The 20557-nt window shown below is 49.0% G+C and overlaps 1 protein-coding gene across 1 annotated transcript; it reads left to right on the forward strand.

The window, feature by feature from the left end:
• Positions 1-1334: 1334 nt before the first annotated feature.
• LOC144132811 (uncharacterized) lies at positions 1335-19537 on the forward strand. Its single transcript, XM_077665477.1, has 4 exons — positions 1335-1415; positions 1593-1756; positions 8084-8305; positions 19099-19537. Exons 1-4 carry the CDS (start codon positions 1375-1377, stop codon positions 19149-19151), a joined length of 480 nt encoding a protein of 159 aa, XP_077521603.1. The 5' UTR covers positions 1335-1374; the 3' UTR covers positions 19152-19537.
• Positions 19538-20557: the final 1020 nt, after the last annotated feature.

Raw genomic sequence — 20557 nt, forward strand, 5'->3', positions numbered from 1 at the left:
TTAAGAAATACAGGAATAGGTTAACGTATGACACGCACAGAATACCACGCGGCATTTCTCGAAGTTAAAAATGGTCGCCACGATTTGCAGTTGTCAAGATTAAGTTGCTTACTAAGGCGCGAGCAACCGCACCCTGCCCCACGAATATTAAGGCTTGATGATAAAGATATATTTATAACCTGAGTCTTAGTGTTCTACACATTGGCCGGGCAAGCTTACCGGCCAGGTGCAGCCGCCATTTTCGATGCAGTACACCTTGACCCCGTGATACGGGCCGAAGTGCAGTCCCTTGGGCAGCGCCTTCAACGTGAACACTCCAAGCGGGGCACCCTTGACTGTGGAATTGCCTGAGGTCAGTAACTCGAGCATGCACTTACCGACGAGACTGGCGTCTCGCGATTTAACCTGCGTATATTATTCCGCCGTGTTCACCAGCCGCTCCACTGCAAAGTGGGGGCTAGAGCATACAGGTTAAATTTTACAGCGCTGGCTGTTAAAGACGGATTGAAGTGTTTCGCGCCGTAATTGCAGTCGTCGTCGTCATCCCGGCGCGAATTTGCGATTAAGTGTCCGGTAGCCCCCCCCCCCCCTTCAAAAAAAAATAAACATACGCGTGAAAATGGGTTGACTCGTGCAGCCCGCCAGAAGAGTGAAGTTGGCGTTTCTGAAGTGTGGTACAGATAGCTGCACCGGCCGAAGCTTGTGCCCACCAAAAACGCATGAAAACGCTTACACGGAGTGGTGATTAAGTATATATAACACATAAATTGACGTGCACTATGATTTGTCGGGTGATTTCGAACGCACATGACGTGATCAATTTTTGGACTGAGTGAGTTCAAGCAGGTATCGCTGTTTTCTAAATGTACTTGACATTTTTTTCAAGATTTATACGATTTACATCGTGCATATCCCGAAAAAGCAACCAAAATACAGTCGAACCTCGTTACAACGAAATTCTTTATAACAAAACAACGGATATAACAAAGCAATAACGATTCCAGTTGGAACTTCGGTCAACATGGGCTATACTGAAACTATGGCCATAACGAAGTAACCACCGAGCCCTTCAACGTCGTTACAACGAGGTTCAACTGTATGCCCATCCGCTCCATACTCTACATGCTGCACATGCTCCATCCGCTGATACAAGCCGAATGAGTGACAAGGCATGCTTCAAAAATAGTGTTTTTTTTTCGAACAGATGCATGCATCCCGTAAACGTCTGCCGCCGATAGCAAAATGTTCTAACCACGTACCAGAAACATTCTTCATACTGAAAGCAACCTTCCATCGCTTTGCAGAGAAAAACGACCATTTGGCCCCCGACCCCGCCCACACCACTAAAGTGTGTTGAGGAACGTCGGTCACGTGATGGGCGGTCGCCGCTACATAGGAAAGGAATTCCCTCCGATGTGAGTACGTAACAAGGACATGCTTCACATCTTCATGAGCAACGGCGTGCGCGAAAAGAATGAATACTGGTTTCTCATTATGTATCGTATATTAGCGAAGCAAGCAGCTAGGGGCCTTTGCATGTTCTTTTTTCTAATTACTGCGGTATCAATAACTATATGCACTCCTCCCTGCAGGCCTCTGTTCCAGTCTCAAGTCAATCGCGAATCGTACACTTACGTTTTTCCTCGTGTTGCTCAACCCGTGAGGACGGCTCTTCGGACAGGTCCCGACCGCTGCTCGCAGGAGCCTCCCAATGGTCCGGAAGCGCATCGGCGGAACTCGAAGGCGGGCTTTCTCTGTGAGTCTCCCAACCGGCCTCGAATGCCTGCGTTAGGCACGCATGCACAGAGTGGCAAGAAGCAATGTTTGCTTTCAAAAGACCAGGGATGGCGATCGCTGGTAGCTGTAGGTTTACGGGGCAGCGAGGTTTAAAAGTTGTTTTTAGACATGATGTTGGGCTGGTCGGTTCATAGTGATTGCAAAAAATCTGCGTGAAGATGATGGTACAAGAAAAGAGAGGTGTGTCCGTTTCTGTGTCTCTTTTCGTCCCGTCGTCTTCGTGCAGTTTTTTGGGCAAGTAACGTTGCAGCCTCTGCATCAAGGTGAATCAGGTTCCAAGAGATTAAATGGCTTGCCCTGCTTCAGAAACCACTTCCTACATGTGGCATGTTACCCGGAAGTTCTACGGGAGACTTAGAACGGTGATGGTTTGAGCTAATGGGTAATTGAAAAACATGAAGGAACAAGACACAAGCATTTGTGTCCCCTCCCTTAGTTGTTTTGCGATGTCAGCCATCTTCCGATTCTCAGCGTTTTAAAGCTGCCGAAAGGAAACATTTCGCTGCACTTAGTATGGTGCTGAGTTTCATGCACTCAAGCATAGAAAGGATGAATCCGCAATACAGGATCATCGAATTCTGCGAGGAGACCTATATATAGTAAATGGAAGGACAGTCTTGCCAGTTAGAATACGGAAAGAATGAAACTAGGGGACGTGCGATGTCAGTGCACGTTAAAGAACCTCAGGTGGTCGAAATTTCAGGAGCCCTTCACTACGGCGTCTCTCATAGTCTGAGTCGCTTTGGGACGTTGAACCCCAATAAACCAAATCGAAACTCTGGTGACGCTTAAGCTACCTTTAGAGTGGAATGGGATAGCATTAGATCACATCTGCTACAGTTTCTGCTGCAACTTTCGTGCGTGTTTGCGTCATTTTCTCTAAAGTTGCCGGTGCACCAATCGTCATATTCGGACTGCTAGCTGCAGATAGCTGTGCTCACAAGGTTTTGCGCACGTTGCGATGACGCCACAGGGTCACGTGACCACTTTCGGCTAATCACCGAATTTTATGACATTTATAATGGATTCTACTCCTTACGTAAACACTAATGTGATCGCATTGATATTTTGCAACATATACTCTTTTCATTAACGAATGCCGTCATTCGCCGTGCGGTGTCGGTGCTTTACTGCTTAGTTAGTTCATTCTGGGCCGCGATTGCACCCTTTAAAAATAGAGAGCACCTGCCAATGCACGCCAAGAAAGGTATTGTAAACGTCCGTGTAACTTCACTTACCTTCCTCTCCACTTCGGCTAATGCGGTGTCAGTACGGGCAACCGTTCTGCTTCCATCGCAAGCTACAAAAACGATTTTAGCCATATTTTTAGATGGTTAAAGATCTAAAGCGTAGCAGCTTTGTTGGTAAACCACCTAACTAAAAAGGCCAGGTCTCGATAAAAAAATACTGTTCGTATCTTCAAAATACTGCGGCATCAATAACTATATGCACTGCTCTATGCAGGCCTGTGTTCAAGTCTCGTGTCAGTCGCGAATCGTAAACTTACGTTTTTCGTCAAGCTGCTCTTCCCATGAGGCCGGCTCTTCGGGCCGATCCTGCGTTCCGCTCCCAGGAGCCTCCCAGTAGTCCGGAAGCATTCGGGCACAGGCGGGCATTCGCTCCGAGTTTCCTTCGGTCGGACGATCTGCGTATACATTGATTGTTATAATGAAGTCTTACATTATGCACAAAAATGCGATCATAAACGGTTTTCCGCTCAAAAATGCTTTTGTCAAGAATTTCTGTGTACAAATGTTTTTTTTTTAGACTGTCTTCTAAAAAAAGGTAACTACGGCGTCTCTGTTTGAACTTGCTGCCAAATATTCGAAAACTACTGGAAAACCTAACAGCGCAGTCGATTCGTTTGGAAGCAATTTGAACATGTACTACATGATTCGCTCAGCGAAATGAATACAAGGGCATCCGATGAGCTATCTAAAGATTTCGGATATTCACCCACCTCTACTGATGAGAAATGTTGGATGCACGGAGGCCGCACTAAGCAATGCTAATTGCAGCTAACAACTACAGGGTAAACTTAAAAACAATTAGGAAATTTTAGAAAATAACGGCAGTTGTTAATTTATCGCGTTTGTTTCATGACATGCGCCAGCGTAGCCGGCATGACCGCTTATAAGCGATCACAGTATCTCACAAAACCACTTTTTTAATCACTTACTTTACCCGCGAACAACGGGTAGTGAGCGTAGTCTCTTCTCTCGTTCGCAAGGCCGACTGGCACATTCAATTCATGCACGAATTTTCTGTTCTGCACAAATACGCAGGCCGGAACTCCGAATAGTCTAAAGAAAGTCGCTGCCACACCAGTCACACTGACGATCGCAAAGAGCCTAAAGGCATTGAATATTAGCGCGCAGAATGTGTAGGTGCACAACAAACGTTTAACGATGGATATGCCGCTGGGACGCATTCGTTACGGTGGCAAAAGGCTGACCAAAGATCCCGGGATCGTGTCATGCCGCGTGTAGCGACTTAAGGAAGCTGGTGAAGTTCAAAACGCCCATCCGCCGAAATTTTGGTGCAACATATTGAAGCCTGACTGTTCAACGTTAATCCAGAAGCGCAAACTGGACGCCTTCAGACCTGATGATATTTGTACGACCCACACAATTTCTGTTGCCAATACTTCGCAAGTTGCATAACGAGAGAGCAATATACAAAAAACCCACTCTAAGTGACAGCGGCGTTGTAGTCACGCGCATAGAATCTTGGGTAACTGCCACACGGGCCAAATATTTGTGGTCTATGCAAATGCTTTGTTTGAGTTCCGTATTTACACGCATTACAGACGCTCTCGCAAAACGGGCGCCTCTGCTTGCTTGGCTTTGAAAACTGCTTTTTTTTATTTCAGGCAATAGAGCGCCCCTTCTTTTTGCGCACGGCCTGCTGATGGCAGCAGCGTATGCCAGGGACGCTCCTATCTGAATGCCGAAAGAACTACGCCGTACTATAAAAGGCGTATCTATCGATTGTCGAGGCTGCCATAGGTCACCTTATCGGACGAACAGCCAGTACAAATGCCCCGCGAGGGATATGTGAACCATTAGAAACAACGCCAGGTAACGCAGGGTTACCCATGACCATCTATCTGCCTTACTGCGTAATATAGCAACTTGCTGCCGTTGGGCTTCTCGTTTAGTACTGCGAGTTGTGCTAAAGTGAACTCTAGTTCTACTGTCCTGGAGTCTATTTATCGGCAGCCACGTGAGTTAATAGGCTCTGTTTTAAAATATAAGTAGCCGACTGCGCTCCTGACTATGGAAGCCGGGCTCAAGAGTTTGGTTTTTTTTTATTCTGAAGCTGTGTCGTACCGGATGAAGTGCTTATTCCACCAGCTCCGCACAGCTCTTGTCGCTTTCAATTTTGTTTCTCAATATATTGCTCGATGTAATATACGCACGCCTAAAATTTTCAGATATTTTTCCAGAAATAAATTATGCGAGTAAATATGGCATATAAGCAACTATGATGGAACTCTCTGCCCGAGCACAAAGTCATAAATCTTACAACGCAGACCTAGTTAAAACTCTATACGGATGAAGTGATCTGTTTATGTCCCACGGCAGAGGTTTTTATCGAAAGCACTCTTCTTCGTTGTTTCTTCCCGCGCTTTAAACGGAAATGGAGTCTAGAGAACCATATACGATTCCAAAGACATCACCATCAAATTCACCATGTCCTATGCCGTAAAATTTCGGTATTTCGGAGCACCTCCAGGAAGGGTAAACGTTTGAACGCGAATTTTTATTATTAAATTAACGTATCTTGCCTCGTAGCTTATTGTTTTTGTCAACCTTAACTTTATCTAACTTTCCCAATTACCCTTTATCTCTTACTGCCAGGTATGCGCATGCAACGTAACGCGAGAGCAAGGCGATAGGAGTGCAGAATGCAATCTTTACCGAACTGTCATTCCGTACCACAATCTCTGCCTCGTCACTGGATGGACCTCGAACAAAGTGTGAATGCACATGAATCAGGAGAGGCGAAAAGAGGAGACACATCCGAAAAATGCTGAATCATTTCAGGTAGTGTCAACTGTTCAACAACCAAGCGGGCGGGGCCTCGCTCAAATGTCACATCCAGAAAATTTGGACACTCTCTACTAGCTCCCTCGTGAGTCAGTGGACACCTCAGTAGCGCTTTGTGGCACAAGGAGGTGGTGTTCACCTACCGCGCTAAGCGTTACACAGCTGCTATCGTACCTCTTAAATTGCTTTTATTAAATCGCTTGTACAAAGTTATTATAGCCTTCACTGTAAAAAATTATGACGTGCACTTAAATCTGTACAAGCGGAAATGCGAAAGCTTTGCGAGTTCCATTGCGGCCTCTATTACTTAGTAATGCAATTATTTATTTATGGTTATTTTTCTCGATTCGTTTAATTGAGTTATTTTCTGTCAGTCAATTTATAATACATAACTATGTAGTTTTGTCAACTTTCATGAATTACTTTATTGATCATTCAAGTAATCAAACAATTAGTTTATTAGCTCGTAACCAGTCAATTACATTACAACGTTTAGTCTTTGCTCAATCGCAGGAATTACTATTAATTCACTAATTTGGCGCATTACACGGAGCAATTAGCGAAATAATTTGTTCATTATTTCATCAATAATTTTATCTAGCAATGTGGTCATTTACACTTTTCATTGAATGTACATTAATCATTACAAATCATAATCACACGCTTACTAGACGATCGACAGTTCATGAAGACACGCTCTGTGTACTGCCCGTGGTGACACATCTTGTCCACGCCACTCATGGGGCAAGAAATGCTTTCGCATTAAAAAAATGGCTTGGGTTCAACGAGGATTCAACGTAGTTAACGGGCGACAGCTGTGTTAAATATTGTCTCAACTGTCTCAAATTAAAGCTCAAGGTCAGGTACGCAATGGTCATAGTCATATGACACAAGGTCAAACTACCATAGTTATCGCCATATAACCACGTAGTTAAGTCCCATCCATATGAAATCGGACGCTGTACCCGAGGAGCACAGGTCTGACTCTAAAACTCGGCTACCATGGGCGCGGCCTGTCAGCAGCGTCGAGCTGCGGGGGCTCAGGAGGCTCCGCCAGAGATAAAACACGAGCAGATACACGAGCGAACGCGGCTACGTGCGCATGCAAGAAACACCGCACACGTGCGCTCCAACGTTACTTGCAGACAAACTAATATACAACGAGGAGACAACGAAGACTGCACATATTCAAAAAGCTGCCCGCATAACGTTACGCTCTACGGCTGCCGTTGTACCCCCTAAATGGCTTATAACAAAGCTATTACAGCTCTCGCTGTAAAAAGGGTTTCATAAGGCAAGAGCATGCTTACCTAATTTGGCCGCTGGAGCGTAACCTTTATAGAGGTTCTCGAATCGACTGTTGATGTGGTCCGACCACTGACACAAATATTCTTTCGGGAAGTGCGTCCGTTTTCTCAGGAAGGGTCTGTGGGTAGTTGCTTATGAAAGCAAACGGGCCAGAACAGCCAAAATATTTAGGAAAGAAAGAGAAGAAATGCATCGGGTGCTTCTTTAAACAACAGGGGCGAGTTATGTATTGGCCTGCTACTTAATGCGATATTACACTTGTGTGGCCCCGCAAGCTGGTCTATCTGAAGCGCGGCAGCATATTAAAAATGAAGGGGGCCCAGTGTCGGCTGTTTCACGAATCTACCCACGTTATACCGTGCATCCTAAAGAACTCCGCAGGAGAAGACATTCTTGTATACTTATAAAAACCGGACACGAAGCTCACCCTGCGATATGAGGCAATCAACAGATTGTTTTCTTGACAGGCAATTGCAGTGAACAGGACCATAATTGGCATTCCCTGTTTAAAGCAAACCCACTTATTCTGAGTACTTTCTAAAATTGCGATCAAAATATTCGACAACACGCAAAGCAACCAAGGCCTCATTCCGCTGACGAAAGCTAAGAAAAAAATGCTTCTCACAAATGGAACCAAAGCTAGAGAGAGGAAGCATCTTGGGTGATCTCTGCCGAAACGACAACACGAACTTATCACTATGGGTGTCTGACGCCTTAACTGCAAGCTGAAAAGAGAGCAAACTACCCAGCCTCCAAACCAAGCCGCATCACTGTTCCTTATGTCAAAGGCAGCAGTGAAATGCCGGGGCGCCTGCTTCAAGAGCAGGGAATGCAGGTTTGTCACGCGTCATTTTAAAACCTCGGGAGATTCAAGCCTCGGCCAACATGCACTAATGCCGAATTTCTTTCTCTGTGCTCTCGTGCAGCATTCCGGGATCATCCAGCCGATTTTGAGAATTCGAGGGTCGCTAACTCAAAGGCCAACCCCACTGGTGCGATAGATTTAAGAGCCTTGGAGTATGCAAACACGCCAGGCAAGGTAAACAAATCTGCAGGCTGTCTTCCATCACCGCACACCACGAAGCTCCGAATAGCGCCTCGCGCACCCCATCCCGTCAAACCTGAAGATGCTAAGTGTGCCCCGAAAGGTGAGTTCTCTCTTCAAGTGACTTTGGACGGAGTGTCACTCTACTTTCTTTCTAAGCTGAATATGAATGCATTTCTGTCTTTAAGGCGGTGATACTGCCTGTTCATATCCTTCTCCTCATAAGCATATTATTTAATACTGTACTTGCCAAATGGCTCGTTGTTTGTACACCATGAAGTTACTTTGAATGGAACTGAGAAAAAAGCAGAAAGAAAGGAAATCAGAGCTAATGCGACAGTGCAAAGCAGACGTTCAGAAGAAAAGCCGTGCGCGTTGTCGCACTAATTAAGGATTGGTCGGCAGCGTTCTGAAGGTCACACGTTCACCCGTGGAATGAAAACGACCAAAAACCATATTTATATTTAACTATATGAGGTATTAGCATGCCTGAAATGTCATCATAACACGACGTAGGAATGTAAATTAACTATGGTTTAAATAAACTGCTGCAATATACTGGAAATCAAAGGCATGACCCATGGAGTGCAAGTCAGATACGCTATCCCTAGGCCAAAGAGGCACTTTCGTTTTACTTGGTTAAGGGAAGGGTTCGAGTGTCTTCTTGTGTTTCACGTGTTCTAGTGTGCCTGCTTAAGTATGCTAATGAGTATGTGTGATTAGAAAGAGACGTTAATTACGAAAGAATGGAGCAAATAACCCTTAACGCTGTGGCGTACGTCATACCCTTAAGGCATAGCTTTAGTGTCCCCCTATTTTTTTAGCACGTTGCCTACAAGGTCCATCCGGCAGTGTCAGTTTCCTAATTACTAAGAATTCTGCGACGGCTGAGTGTCACTGGGTCGGAGCGCCAAGGCAGAATTATAGCTTCGCCTTACGGCACTTGGACACGACGTGTCGCAGGAGCGGAAATACTGATGTCCGAAACCACAAAATCCGCACCAGCGCTGGAGGCGCCAGTTTTAGACGTGTTCGCTATGCATGCTTCCCATTCGAAACTTCCAGCATAGAGTCTGATTAACAACTTACACATATACCTGCTGAGATGTTTCCCCAAGGTGGAGTATATTTGTAATAAGGGTACATTACTCACTGGTTTTCACCCATACGCAGCCATACGACTACAAAGGTTAGCTATACAGCTTTCTCAGGAACTTCGCGGTTGAAGAAAAATTCGTCCTGGTCCGGGGTACGAACCCGGGACCACATATTAAGCGGAGAGTCACTCTATTACTCCCGTTTCGAGCATGTCGAATCCCCCAATCCCCCTCTTTCGCTACCTCTTGCTCCCGCCTCCGCTTCGGGCCTTCCCCAGTGCTTCCTACTGCACCGCTTTCCTCTCTGGCAGAAATGATGACGGAGAAACGTTTCCTCCTGCTCACAACCTTAGCAGACAGGATGCCGAGCCACCGAGCCACAGCCAGCGTTTGCAACTCAAGTCGCCGGATCTCATCGCACTCTTTTGTGGCATAAGATTTCGGAGCATACAGTGCCTGGTCACATAGCATCTCCAAGCCGAGTGCCACAACTAGGCTTCCTGTAGGCAAAAGCACACAAAACCAAAAAGCACGCATTTCAAGAAGTATAAACGCAGCCAACTATTCTCCAGTTTCTGTTTTGGCGTGCTAGAAACACGATGCTATTCAACTACCCCAGAATAACAATGATGCTTTCACTGCACGCCTGATTTGACAAATATTGCAATGATGATACAGCTCTCGACAAATCAGTCAAACACAACTAAGGTTCTAAAAGCGATGAGAAATTATAATTAACATGATTTAACTTATAAAATGAGTACAAACGTTCCTTTCCTTTATTGATCCATCTTTTTCGACGTTCCCACCGTAGCGCTTCTTGACGTCATCCGGGAGTTTACGCCATGTTTCGTCCGAGAAGTATGCAGGCTTCCAGCGATAGTAATCTTCAATGGGAATTTCTGATAATGACATGAATAGAAAAGGAAGAGCGCTGATAAATGTCGCACACGAGTTTAAGCATTTTTTTACATTACAAAAAATACGCGCGCAATGCGGCCCTGATGATAAGCCGTGCCACTGCTTCCTGGCAGCTACAGCTTCTCAGTGAACAGTGAACCGACGCTGCTGCAGTGAAGCAGGGTAGAGTCCGAGCGGGAGTCTCTATAGATTATCTAAGCAAATGCAGCATTTCTCGCATGGAACACGCCTGTGCGCATATATCGCCATGCACGACCCAATGCTTTAAAGGACACTAGCTCACATGAGAGTTCCCGCAATGAAGACGACAGCAGCACTGTAAGGGGCTGTCTGAGGAGAGGGGGTTACGAACGGAGGCAAGCCGTTTTAATCGCGGGCACCTGCGTCTACCCTGTGATCGTTTGACGGAAAAAAGTGTTGAAAATTGAAGCGCCACAATATCTGGGAAAATCAAAAACCATGCGCACCTTAGGACTTATGTCCTGGTAACGCTCGCACCAGTCATCTTTCAAGTGGCTGCTGTCGACACACAAAAATGTGGAGAGTAAATGGCGTCAATTGGATCCAGCTGCAATGATATAAATTTCAGAGATAAAGTATACTCTGTGTGCACTGTTTACAGCTAAGGAAGCTCTCTTTTGATGCATAAAGTGTGGATTGTTGTAAATCAACAGGCCTCGTGGAGAGAATAGTAATTCTAGACCTCACTCTTCTGAATATTCGGACTTACACAGACGCTACAAAAGCCCCTGTACAAAGATTAAAAGGAGTCCCCATGTGCTCTAAAATTTGGACAAAGGCTGTGTCGGTACCGGCGCCACATCGCCACCATTACCTCTCCGCCGCTTTCTCGCGCCCGCGCCGGTTTCTGCTGCAATTCGCCGTTTAGATTGAATACATTTCAAACCTGGCGTTCGGCTCGAGCGCCGATGCCCTAGCCCCGCCTGTAGGAACCAAGTATATAGTCTCTTACATACCTAATGCGTGGTGCATGTCCGTAACATTCCTTCTAAGCTCATGCCGAACACAACCAAGGGAGAAGACACGGAGAGGACAAGGGAAACAAGTGTCCGCCTTTGCCACACGCCGCGAGCTACCGGGAGCAGCTTTTCCGGGAAGCAGACAAAGCGATGATCTCGATGATTACAATGGCTATTAATGTCAATAAATATCATGAAAATAACAGTACTGCTGGATCATGTTGGCGTATATTGATAGATGAGTACTTGTGCAAAGGGGCTCAGAATGCGATTTTGCAGCGATAGCTTTTAGTGCAATTCTCTCGTTTCGTGGCATGCAGAAGTGTCCTCATAGTAAGACAGATGAAATCATTTAAAAAGCGGCGTTACTGTTAGAGACGCGACAGGCGACTTCAGGTTCGGTATAAAGGCAAGCTTTAACTGCGCATCGTCTAATGTTATCGACATGCTTCAATACTCCTCTTGTCCTGTTATACTTAGTGGCACAGGCAGGGGCATATTGGTTTACATTCTTTTTCTGGCTGCCCCACCATACTTTTTGTCCGAAAAAATATATCGGGTAAACCAGGCAATCAATGAGCGCCCGAATAAATGTCATCGAGCTGACAGCAAGAAGCCTACAGAAGGCAAAGGCGGAAAAATTTATTCATCATCATCATCATCAGCCTGACTACACTCATTGCAGGGCAAAGGCATCTTCCATGTCTCTCCAATTAACCCTGCCCTTTGCCAGCTGCATCCACCCTTTGCCTGCAAAATTCTTACTCATCTCCCCACCTAACCTTCTGCCGCCCCCTGCTACGCTTACTTTCTCTTCGAATCCACACCGTTACCCTTAAGGACCGGCGGTTATCTTGCCTGAACCGCGCCGTAAGAGAAGCGATAAAGGAGGGACTGACAGAAGAAAGGAAGGGAGAGGTGCCGTAGTGGAGGGCTCCGGAATAATTACCACCACCTGGGATTTTTAACATGAAAGGAGGGGGCTGACAGAGGAAAGGAAGGAAAAGGTGGAGGGCTCCGGAATATTTTCTACCACCTGGGATCTTTAACGCACACTGACATCTTGTTTGCCCCGCCGCGATGCATCGCTCAGTGGGTAGGGCGCTTGGCTACTGATCCGGAGTTCTCAAGTCCGATCCCGACCGCTGCTGCCGCGTTTCGATGGAGGCGAGACGCAAAGGCACCCATGTGCTGTGCGATTTCGGTGCACGTTAAAGGTCCCCAGGTGGTCGAAATTATTCCAGAGCCCTCCACTACGGCACCTTTTTAATAATATTAATAGGTTTTGGGTGAAAGGAAATGGCGCAGTATCTGTCTCATATATCGTTGGACACCTGAACCGCGCCGTAAGGGAAGAGATAAAGGAGGGAGTGAAAGAAGTGCCGTAGTGGAGGGCTCCGGAATAATTTCGACCACCTGGGGATCTTTAACGTGCACTGACATCGCACAGCACACGGGCGCCTTAGCGTTTTTCCTCCATAAAAACGCAGCCGCCGTGGTCGGGTTCGAACCCGCACCTTTTTGTTCCTTTCTTCTGTGATGACCCCCCATAATGCGCAGGTCCACACGGGACGGAGAGGCAATGAGACACCGTATGGCTCAGTTTAAACAAACAGATATATTCAATAATTATACATGATTAAGATTCAGAGGCTGGGGCGTCCGAGCTTACGTGCCGACGACTTCATGCGCACGATGGAGGGGCTCCGGAGTTGAGCTCGAACGGTTGCTGGCAGAAGCTGCACGCCGTCGGGCTTCGGCGCTGAAGGCCCCCTTGGCGAACGATGTCGTCCTGAGCGTGCTTCTTCGGTACTCCTTGTCGACTTTTATATCCTCTTATCCCCACACTCCCTAGGGTGAGGACGCCCACGCCGGAGTGGGGGGGGGCTAGGGCTTTCACTTGGGCGCACAAACACACCACCGCACTTATGGTCTCGCCCCCCTCACGTGTTGAGTCCTAGGAAAGAAGGTTGTCGTCGAGGTAGCGCATAGCGTCAGCTGTGGTAAGGCGCGCTCTGGCCCGCTGTCGGTTCCCGCGGGTCACCGGCCTCCGTTCTCCATCAAATGACACTCGCCCCTCAAGGCCGGAACGCGAGGTCACTAAAAGGCCGGGAAAGTGGTCCCTTGTCCTGGGATGTGCTCAGGAGGGTTGATTGATGATGCCCGCCGTCTTGCCACGGGGCCAGGCCCGCCGAAACGAGGCCCCCCCGGAACGGCCACGGCAATTGGGGAAGATAACGCCCGTCTCCCCGCGGCGGCGGCGTTCGTCTCGTGCCGACACTATGGAAAGGGGGTCCGGTTGGGCTTAAACCCCTTCGTTCTGGTCGTCACTCTCAACGAGTATGGCTCGGTAATTGATGATGCCGCTGTCATCTGGGTCGTCTCCGTGCGGTCCACGGCGGCAGGCCCAAAAGCAATCTCACTCAAGTTGCTTGCAGCCATATACAGTAGAAACATGAAAGGGGGTCCGGTTGTGCTTTCGCCGCCACTGGGACGCGGACGAACGCGGACGCTCGTAGCACACACAAGGAACGTCACACTCGCTCACCCTCCAGAAGAATGTTCTCCGAACATTTGAGTCCATGCAGCTCCCCTTGTCTTTCTGAATCGCCTCGCACAGTGCGTCCGACAAAACGCTTTTCGCTGCACTCAACACCACTGCACAACACCATATGCCTCCGCTGTCATAACTGGCCTCTCCAGGGGCAGCACTGATCTTCTTTTACAAATAAACATGAAACTCAGCACCCAAGCCTCTCCTTTCTAGTCCAAACTGGACGAAATAAATTTACCACAGTTACAAAGGAGCTCCCACTTCTAGCACGATCACGGCACAGACAAAAATATAGATAACGAAAGGAAGTAGGGCAGGTTCTGCCTGCGCTCCGCATGCTCTCCTGTGAAGGTGTTACTTAATGACAGAAAGGTTTAACTACCAACTCCGATAACTTAACACATAAGCACATAGCAATGTTATGAGCTGCGGCATTACACAATTCTAACCAGTTCACAACTCCGCTCTGTTTACGCCATTAGTCCGACTTAGCTTTCCCATTTCGCAGCGGATATCGGCCTTCATGAGTCATACTAAGCAAGTCTGTGACCCTTTGTCTGCTTTGGGACTCGCGAGGGCTCGTGGCAGGAGCCTCTCCTGGCGTTATCTGCGCGGCAACCTCGCGCGCTTCTTCTTCTTCTAGCAATGCATGAAGTAAATCCGGTGGCATTCCGGCCGTCACCTCTGGCGCCTGCCGAACAAATGCAGGAGAGGGCGTTTCTTGCGAACTATCTGCGCGCTCCGCTTCACTTCTGTCCCCATCAAAATCCGCGCTTTCCCTTTCCTCATTTCGTGAATACTGAACCGGTGCCGACTTGAGGCGATTTGCGTGTATCCTTATCAAGCGCCGGTTCACGTCTCGGACTCTGAAGTTTACCGGGGAAAGCTAGCCCAATCTGCCTTTGGCAGTTTTCAATGTACACGCTGTCCCCCACATCAAACGGCGCGTCTCTAGCACTGCGATCGTGCACCTCCTTCCTGCGCTTCGCCGCTTTCTTTAAGGCCTCCTTTGCGATGTCCCTCGCCACTTGCAAGCGCGATTCTAGCTCAACCTTATAGTCGTCCAGTGAAGCGTATGGGACACGACGGGGGCCCTCTGGCACTTCACTAGGCTGGTCCGGGTCTCGGCCGTAGAGAAGAAAGAATGGCGATTCGCCCGTGCTCTCGTGTGCTGCGGAATTGTAGGCAAACATTGCATACGGGAGCCACAAGTCCCAGTCCCGCTGGTCGCGCGAAACAAAATGCGACAGGAACCCGGCCACGGTTTGGTTCAGTCGCTCCACCGCGCCGTTGCAAGACGGATGGTACGGTGTTGTCTGCTTCTTAGCGATCTTAAGCAGCTCGCAAACTCTCCTCATTAGCTGCGACACGAAGTTCGTTCCCCGATCTGTCAAGAGTTGCCTCGGGGGTCCATGTCGGAGCACGATCTGTTCGACAAATGCTCTTGCAACCGTGTCTGCCTTCTGATCTGGGGGTGCTACCGCTTCCGCGTATTTTGAAAGGTGATCGACAAATACTAAAATGTACTTGTTTCCGGAAGTGGTCGTGGGCAATGGGCCCATTATGTCCATACCTGTCCGCTCGAAGGGAGCCGAAACCTCAGGGAACGGCTGAATTGGAGCTGGTCTTTGTCCCTTGGGTGTTTTTCTTTCGAGACAGGAATGACACTTCGCACAGTAGTCTCTAACATCCTGTCGCATGCCACTCCAAAAGTACAAACGCTCCACACGCCTGCGTGTCTTCGCTACGCCAGAATGACCGGCGCATGGCGCATCGTGAAACGCGCGAAGAACCCTTTCTGTCCACGACCGAGGTATGACAACTCTCTCCCAAGCGGTTTTCTCTGGTCTCCCTTTCCTGGTTGGCCTCGTGCGCCGACACAGGGTGCCGTCTTTGCCAATGAAATAACCTAGCTGTTCGGGGTGAGACGGTGTGCCCTCTAAGCTTTCGATTATTCGCTTCAGGTCAGGATCTTTGCACTGCTCTGTGCGTAATTCAGCGGGGTCGACTACGGGGACAAACTCATCTATAGCTGCCACGGCAGCTGTGCGGCTGAGTGCATCAGCATTCAGATGTGTCTTTCCTGACTTGTGCTCAACTTCAAAGCAGTATTCCTGCAGGTGTAGATTCCATCTAGCGAGTCGCGAGCTAGGGTCCCTGACACTCATCACCCATTTCAGAGGATGGCAGTCCGTGACTAGCTTGAATTTGCGGCCGTAAAGGTAGCATCTGAAGTGCTTTACTGCCCAGACAACGGCGAGGCACTCCCTTTCCGTAGCTCCGTACTTTTGCTCTGTGGGGCTCAGCTGTCGGCTAGCAAAAGCAACGGGATGTTCTTTGCCCTCGATAACCTGAGATAGCACGGCACCAACTGCGAACTTTGACGCATCTGTGGCCATAACGAAGGGCAAATTAAAATCCGGGTGGCGCAACAGCGGTGCACTCATTAGCTTCCTTTTCAGGGCCCCAAAAGCATCCTCCGCGTTTTCGTCCCAGCGAAAGGCGACATTTTTGGCTGTTAAGGCGGTGAGCGGCTTAGCGAGCTTGGCGAACTCCTCTATGTGCCTTCGGTAGTAACCGATCAGGCCGAGAAACTGCCGGACCTGGCGGACGCTTGTCGGGGAGGGAAAATCCGAGACACACCTTGTTTCTCAGGGTCCGGTCGCACGCCGTCAGCTGAAACAACGTGCCCGAGGTATTTCACCTCGTTTTTGAGGAATTGGCACTTAGAGGGCTTCAGCTTGAGACCCGCTCCTCTTAGTCGCACCAAAACCTGCTCAATATCGCGCAAATGGTTCTCAAAACTGTCACTGTATATGATTATGTCATCCATATACACGAAGCACAGCCTCCCCAGAAGACCTGCCAGGATAACATCAGCGGTTCTCTGCCAGACAGCAGGGCTGTTGGCCAGACCCATCGGCATTCTTTTCCATTCATAGTGCCCTGAGGGCGTGTTGAATGCCGTTTTCTCGGCATCTGCCGGATCCATTGCTATCTGCCAGAATCCCGTCGCCATGTCCACTACCGTGAAGTACCTGGCAGAGCCCAGCTGAGAAAGCGTCTCCTGTATATTGGGGATGGGGTATGGATCGATGCGAGTTACGGCATTTGGTTTGCGGTAGTCCACTACCAATCGATACGAGTCATCTGGCTTTTCCACCAATAGTGCTGGTGCTCCCCAGGGTAACTTTGAGTGTTCGACAATGCCGCGATCAATCAGGTCCTGCACCTGCCGCTCCATCTCCTCACGTTGGGAGTAAGGAATCCTGTACGCACGCTGGTAAACGGGCGATGAAGTGCCGGTTTCTATCCTGTGCTTTATAACGCCACAGCAGCCCAAATCCAGGTTGGACGCGGCGAATACCTCCGAGTAGTCGTTCAGCAAACCAACCAGAGCCTCCCTCTCCCTGGATTTTACGTGAGAAAGATCGAACGACACCTTTGGAGCAGCCGAAGGACTAGCATGCTCTACAGTTGCGAGTACCGTATCGGTGGGCTCACGTTTCTCTATCGCAGAGGTGAAGAAAGCCAATGTTTTGTTCTTGGGAAGGCTCAGTGGCTGCTGGCTACAGTTAACCACCCGTAGGGGCACTCTGTGGGCGTCATTAACTGTCACGAGGCACGCGGCTGCCTTCAGGCCATTGCTGAGAGAGTCGACCGGCTCAAGCACTCCCACGGCGCCGCTCTCTACATCTGATGGCACAAACGCGTACAAAATGTGCTCCGACCAAGGAAGAACGACTGCCTCATCGACCAGCCTGACGGCAACCCGCGAATATACCTTCTCCAATGATCCCACTGTTTGACGGGTGTCAATATCGGTAATGCGAATCTCAGCCCCTCTCCTGTTCAAAAACGGAACTTTTGAGCCGCCCGCATTAACCTCTTCCTCAGAGAATGAGACTACTACCTTCCCTTTTCTCAAAAAATCCTGCCCCAATATACCTGACACTCCGTTTGGCAGAGACACCGTGTCCGGGCATACGTAGCAGGGGTGCTCCAATGCAATTCCGCCGAGAGAGAAGTGTAACCGGTAGAGTCCACTTATGCCAAGAGGATCCCCCGTTATGCCTACAAATTTGGTTGCCATACCACCAGACGCTTCCAACACCTCGCGGTCCCCCTTCCTTCGAAGCGTGTTAAAACTGCTCTCCTTAAGCAATGTCACCTTTGACCCCGTATCTATCAACAATTCCATGCAACAACCATTTAACTTGCAACGCACAACAGGGCATGCCTCGTCGGCCACACAAACTACCACCACCTCATCATCCACTGCTCCCTCCCCACGCTCCTCAGGCTGGGGAGGACTATCTAGTTTTTTGTCTCGGTATCTGGAGCCCCGCTGTAGGCTTGCTTAGGGCGTGTCTCGCCTGCTTCTCTTTGTGGCTCCCCACGGCGCACGTTTTGGCAGAACCTGGCGATGTGTCCGCGACCCTGGCAAGCGAAGCATACGATTTCTTCAAAATCTCGCATACCGCGCCTGTAGCTTTGTGGCGGTCACCGGTTTCCAGCGAATGGGCGCTGTTGAGCGCGCGCTTCAACCTGGCGTTCCACCTGCTGAGATAGCAGCTCTTCTGGAACGTCACACTTCTTTCACTCCCTCTTTTATTCCTTCCCTTGCAGTGCGGTTCAATAATAATAATAACTGGTTTTGGGGGGAAGGATGTGGCGCAGTATCTGTCTCATATATCGTTGGACACCCGAACCGCGCCGTAAGGGAAGGGATAGAGGAGGGAGTGAAAGAAGAAAGAGGTGCCGTAGTGGAGGGCTCCGGAATAATTTCGACCGCCTGGAGATTTTTAACGTGCACTGACATCGCACAGCACACGGGCGCCTTAGCGTTTTTCCTCCATAAAAACGCAGCCGCCGCGGTCGGGTTCGAACCCGGGAACTCCGGATCAGTAGTCGAGCGCTCTAACCATGAGCCACCGCGGCGGGTCATTGCAGTGCGGTTCAGGTGTCCGCCCATATGTGAGACAAGTACTGCACCATTTCGTTTCCTTACTTGGTTTTTGGGGAAAGTAAATGGAGCAGCATCTATCTCATACATCGGCGGACGCCTGAACCACGGATAAAGGAGGGAGTGAAAGAAGAAAGGAAGAAATAGATGCCATAGTGGAGGGCTCCGGAATAATTTCGACCACCTGGGGATCTTTAACGTGCACAGACAGTTTAGCATTTCTCACCTTCATTTAAATGCGGTCCACGCGGCCGGGTTTTAAGATCGCAACCTTGGGCTCAGCAGCCGAGGCCAGAGTGAGCCGTCGGGCGGGTACGCCTTCCGGGTTTGTGGTGTTTACGCCTGCTAGGCAGTTAATGCTCGACGAATACCGCGCAGGTGCTGTTCGCCAAGCGATTGCGTATGTGCGGTATCGCCGTGGTGACCGTTGACATGGACGACTACAACGGCGAATGCGGCCAGCGCAATGTGCTGCTGGGACAGCCGCACAACGCGCTCAAGGAACTGGACCGGCCCATCAAGAGGCTATCGGCGAACCTCAGCCTGCCCGAGTCAGCGTCGTCGTCAACGACCGCCACGTCCCGGAGGACTGCTGCTACGGCGAGCACCTAGATGATTCCGGTTAGGCCTAGAGGGCACATGACAATCGCTGGGTTCAGCGACTGCGAGAAGCGTTCACTCTGCGCAGGGATTCATTTCACTGCATAGGGCCTCGCTTACTTCGTGGGCCCAGATTGAATGAATTCCACGTGGATGTAAAATATACGTTTTACATTGAAGCCAAGATGCATGTCGGTCTTTGTAGTATGCTGGCGTGTTTGAATGTATCCAGAAACGATTCATACAGCGAAAGCTATCTGAGTTGAACAGAGATTTTACACCCCGCACATTATAATAAAGAGGACTTTTCTTCACAGACGGCAGACGAGAAGGGTCTGCTAGCAGATGGGCTAAGGCTACTGGCCACTGCCTTTTTATGCGCCCAGAATAGACAGTCGGTTGTGAGGAAGCTGTATTGGTGTACTCCAGACTGTTTTTGACCATGTAGGGTTTTGCAGTGTGCGTGGAAATAAGAACACAGGTGATTTTAATGCGATAGCTTTAGGGAGTTCATGTGGCAGAACATTTGGCGTCGGTCACAGGAAGCGAAAAGTCCCCAGAGAAGCAACCTAGAAGGTAGATGGGCCAGCTAAGTCATGTCACCTTGTGGTGGCATCACAACGTGCCCACAGGACTATGCGCTAACTGCCCACCGTGGCAGTTATATTAATGATTGGTTGAGAGAGGCTGCTGAGAAGAGCAACCTGGATCGCACATGTCCCACCAGTGGCAGCATCGGCCTTCACAGGTTAGTGGCGCATTGCGTAACCGCTGCCCCACTGCGCCAGGAGCGGTATGAGGACTCCCAGGGTTCTATGAATGCTAAGTACAGGGTGCCCAGTTTTCTATATATGGGGAATTGATCCATTAGCTTAAGGCGAGGCTTGAGTGCCCCCCCAGTTTTTGAATTTATTTTTGCCTTATTTGAAATATGGTTATTGCAGCTGGGATATAACTCTCAAACTCTGCTGCAGTGGTCAGATAATACGGACATGGAACCCTTCAACGGTATTTATTATACTTGCAACAGTAGTTGCCATTGATACTCTGATGGCAGTATCATGCGCAGGTTGGTTTGCATCACCCTTGTTACAGCATGTTGCATCGCTTAGCATTTACGTCCACCACGCAGGAATGTGCCGGAGTGCTATATGCACTGTTGACATGCGCAGTGCCCAAAGTAGACACTGGACCAAGCACCATGTTCATGTTCCGAAATGAGATACAGTAAACAAGT

Source organism: Amblyomma americanum, chromosome 1, assembly GCF_052857255.1.
Source record: "Amblyomma americanum isolate KBUSLIRL-KWMA chromosome 1, ASM5285725v1, whole genome shotgun sequence".
Lineage (NCBI taxonomy): Eukaryota > Metazoa > Arthropoda > Arachnida > Ixodida > Ixodidae > Amblyomma > Amblyomma americanum.

Coding starts and splice junctions, on each gene's coding strand:
- LOC144132811 (XM_077665477.1), top strand. CDS start 1,375: ATGGGCGGTCGCCGCTACATAGGAAAGGAATTCCCTCCGAT. Junction 1,757..8,083: donor CTCGAAGGCGGGCTTTCTCT/GTGAGTCTCCCA, acceptor GCTCTCGTGCAG/CATTCCGGGATCATCCAGCC. Junction 8,306..19,098: donor TGCTAAGTGTGCCCCGAAAG/GTGAGTTCTCTC, acceptor AATACCGCGCAG/GTGCTGTTCGCCAAGCGATT.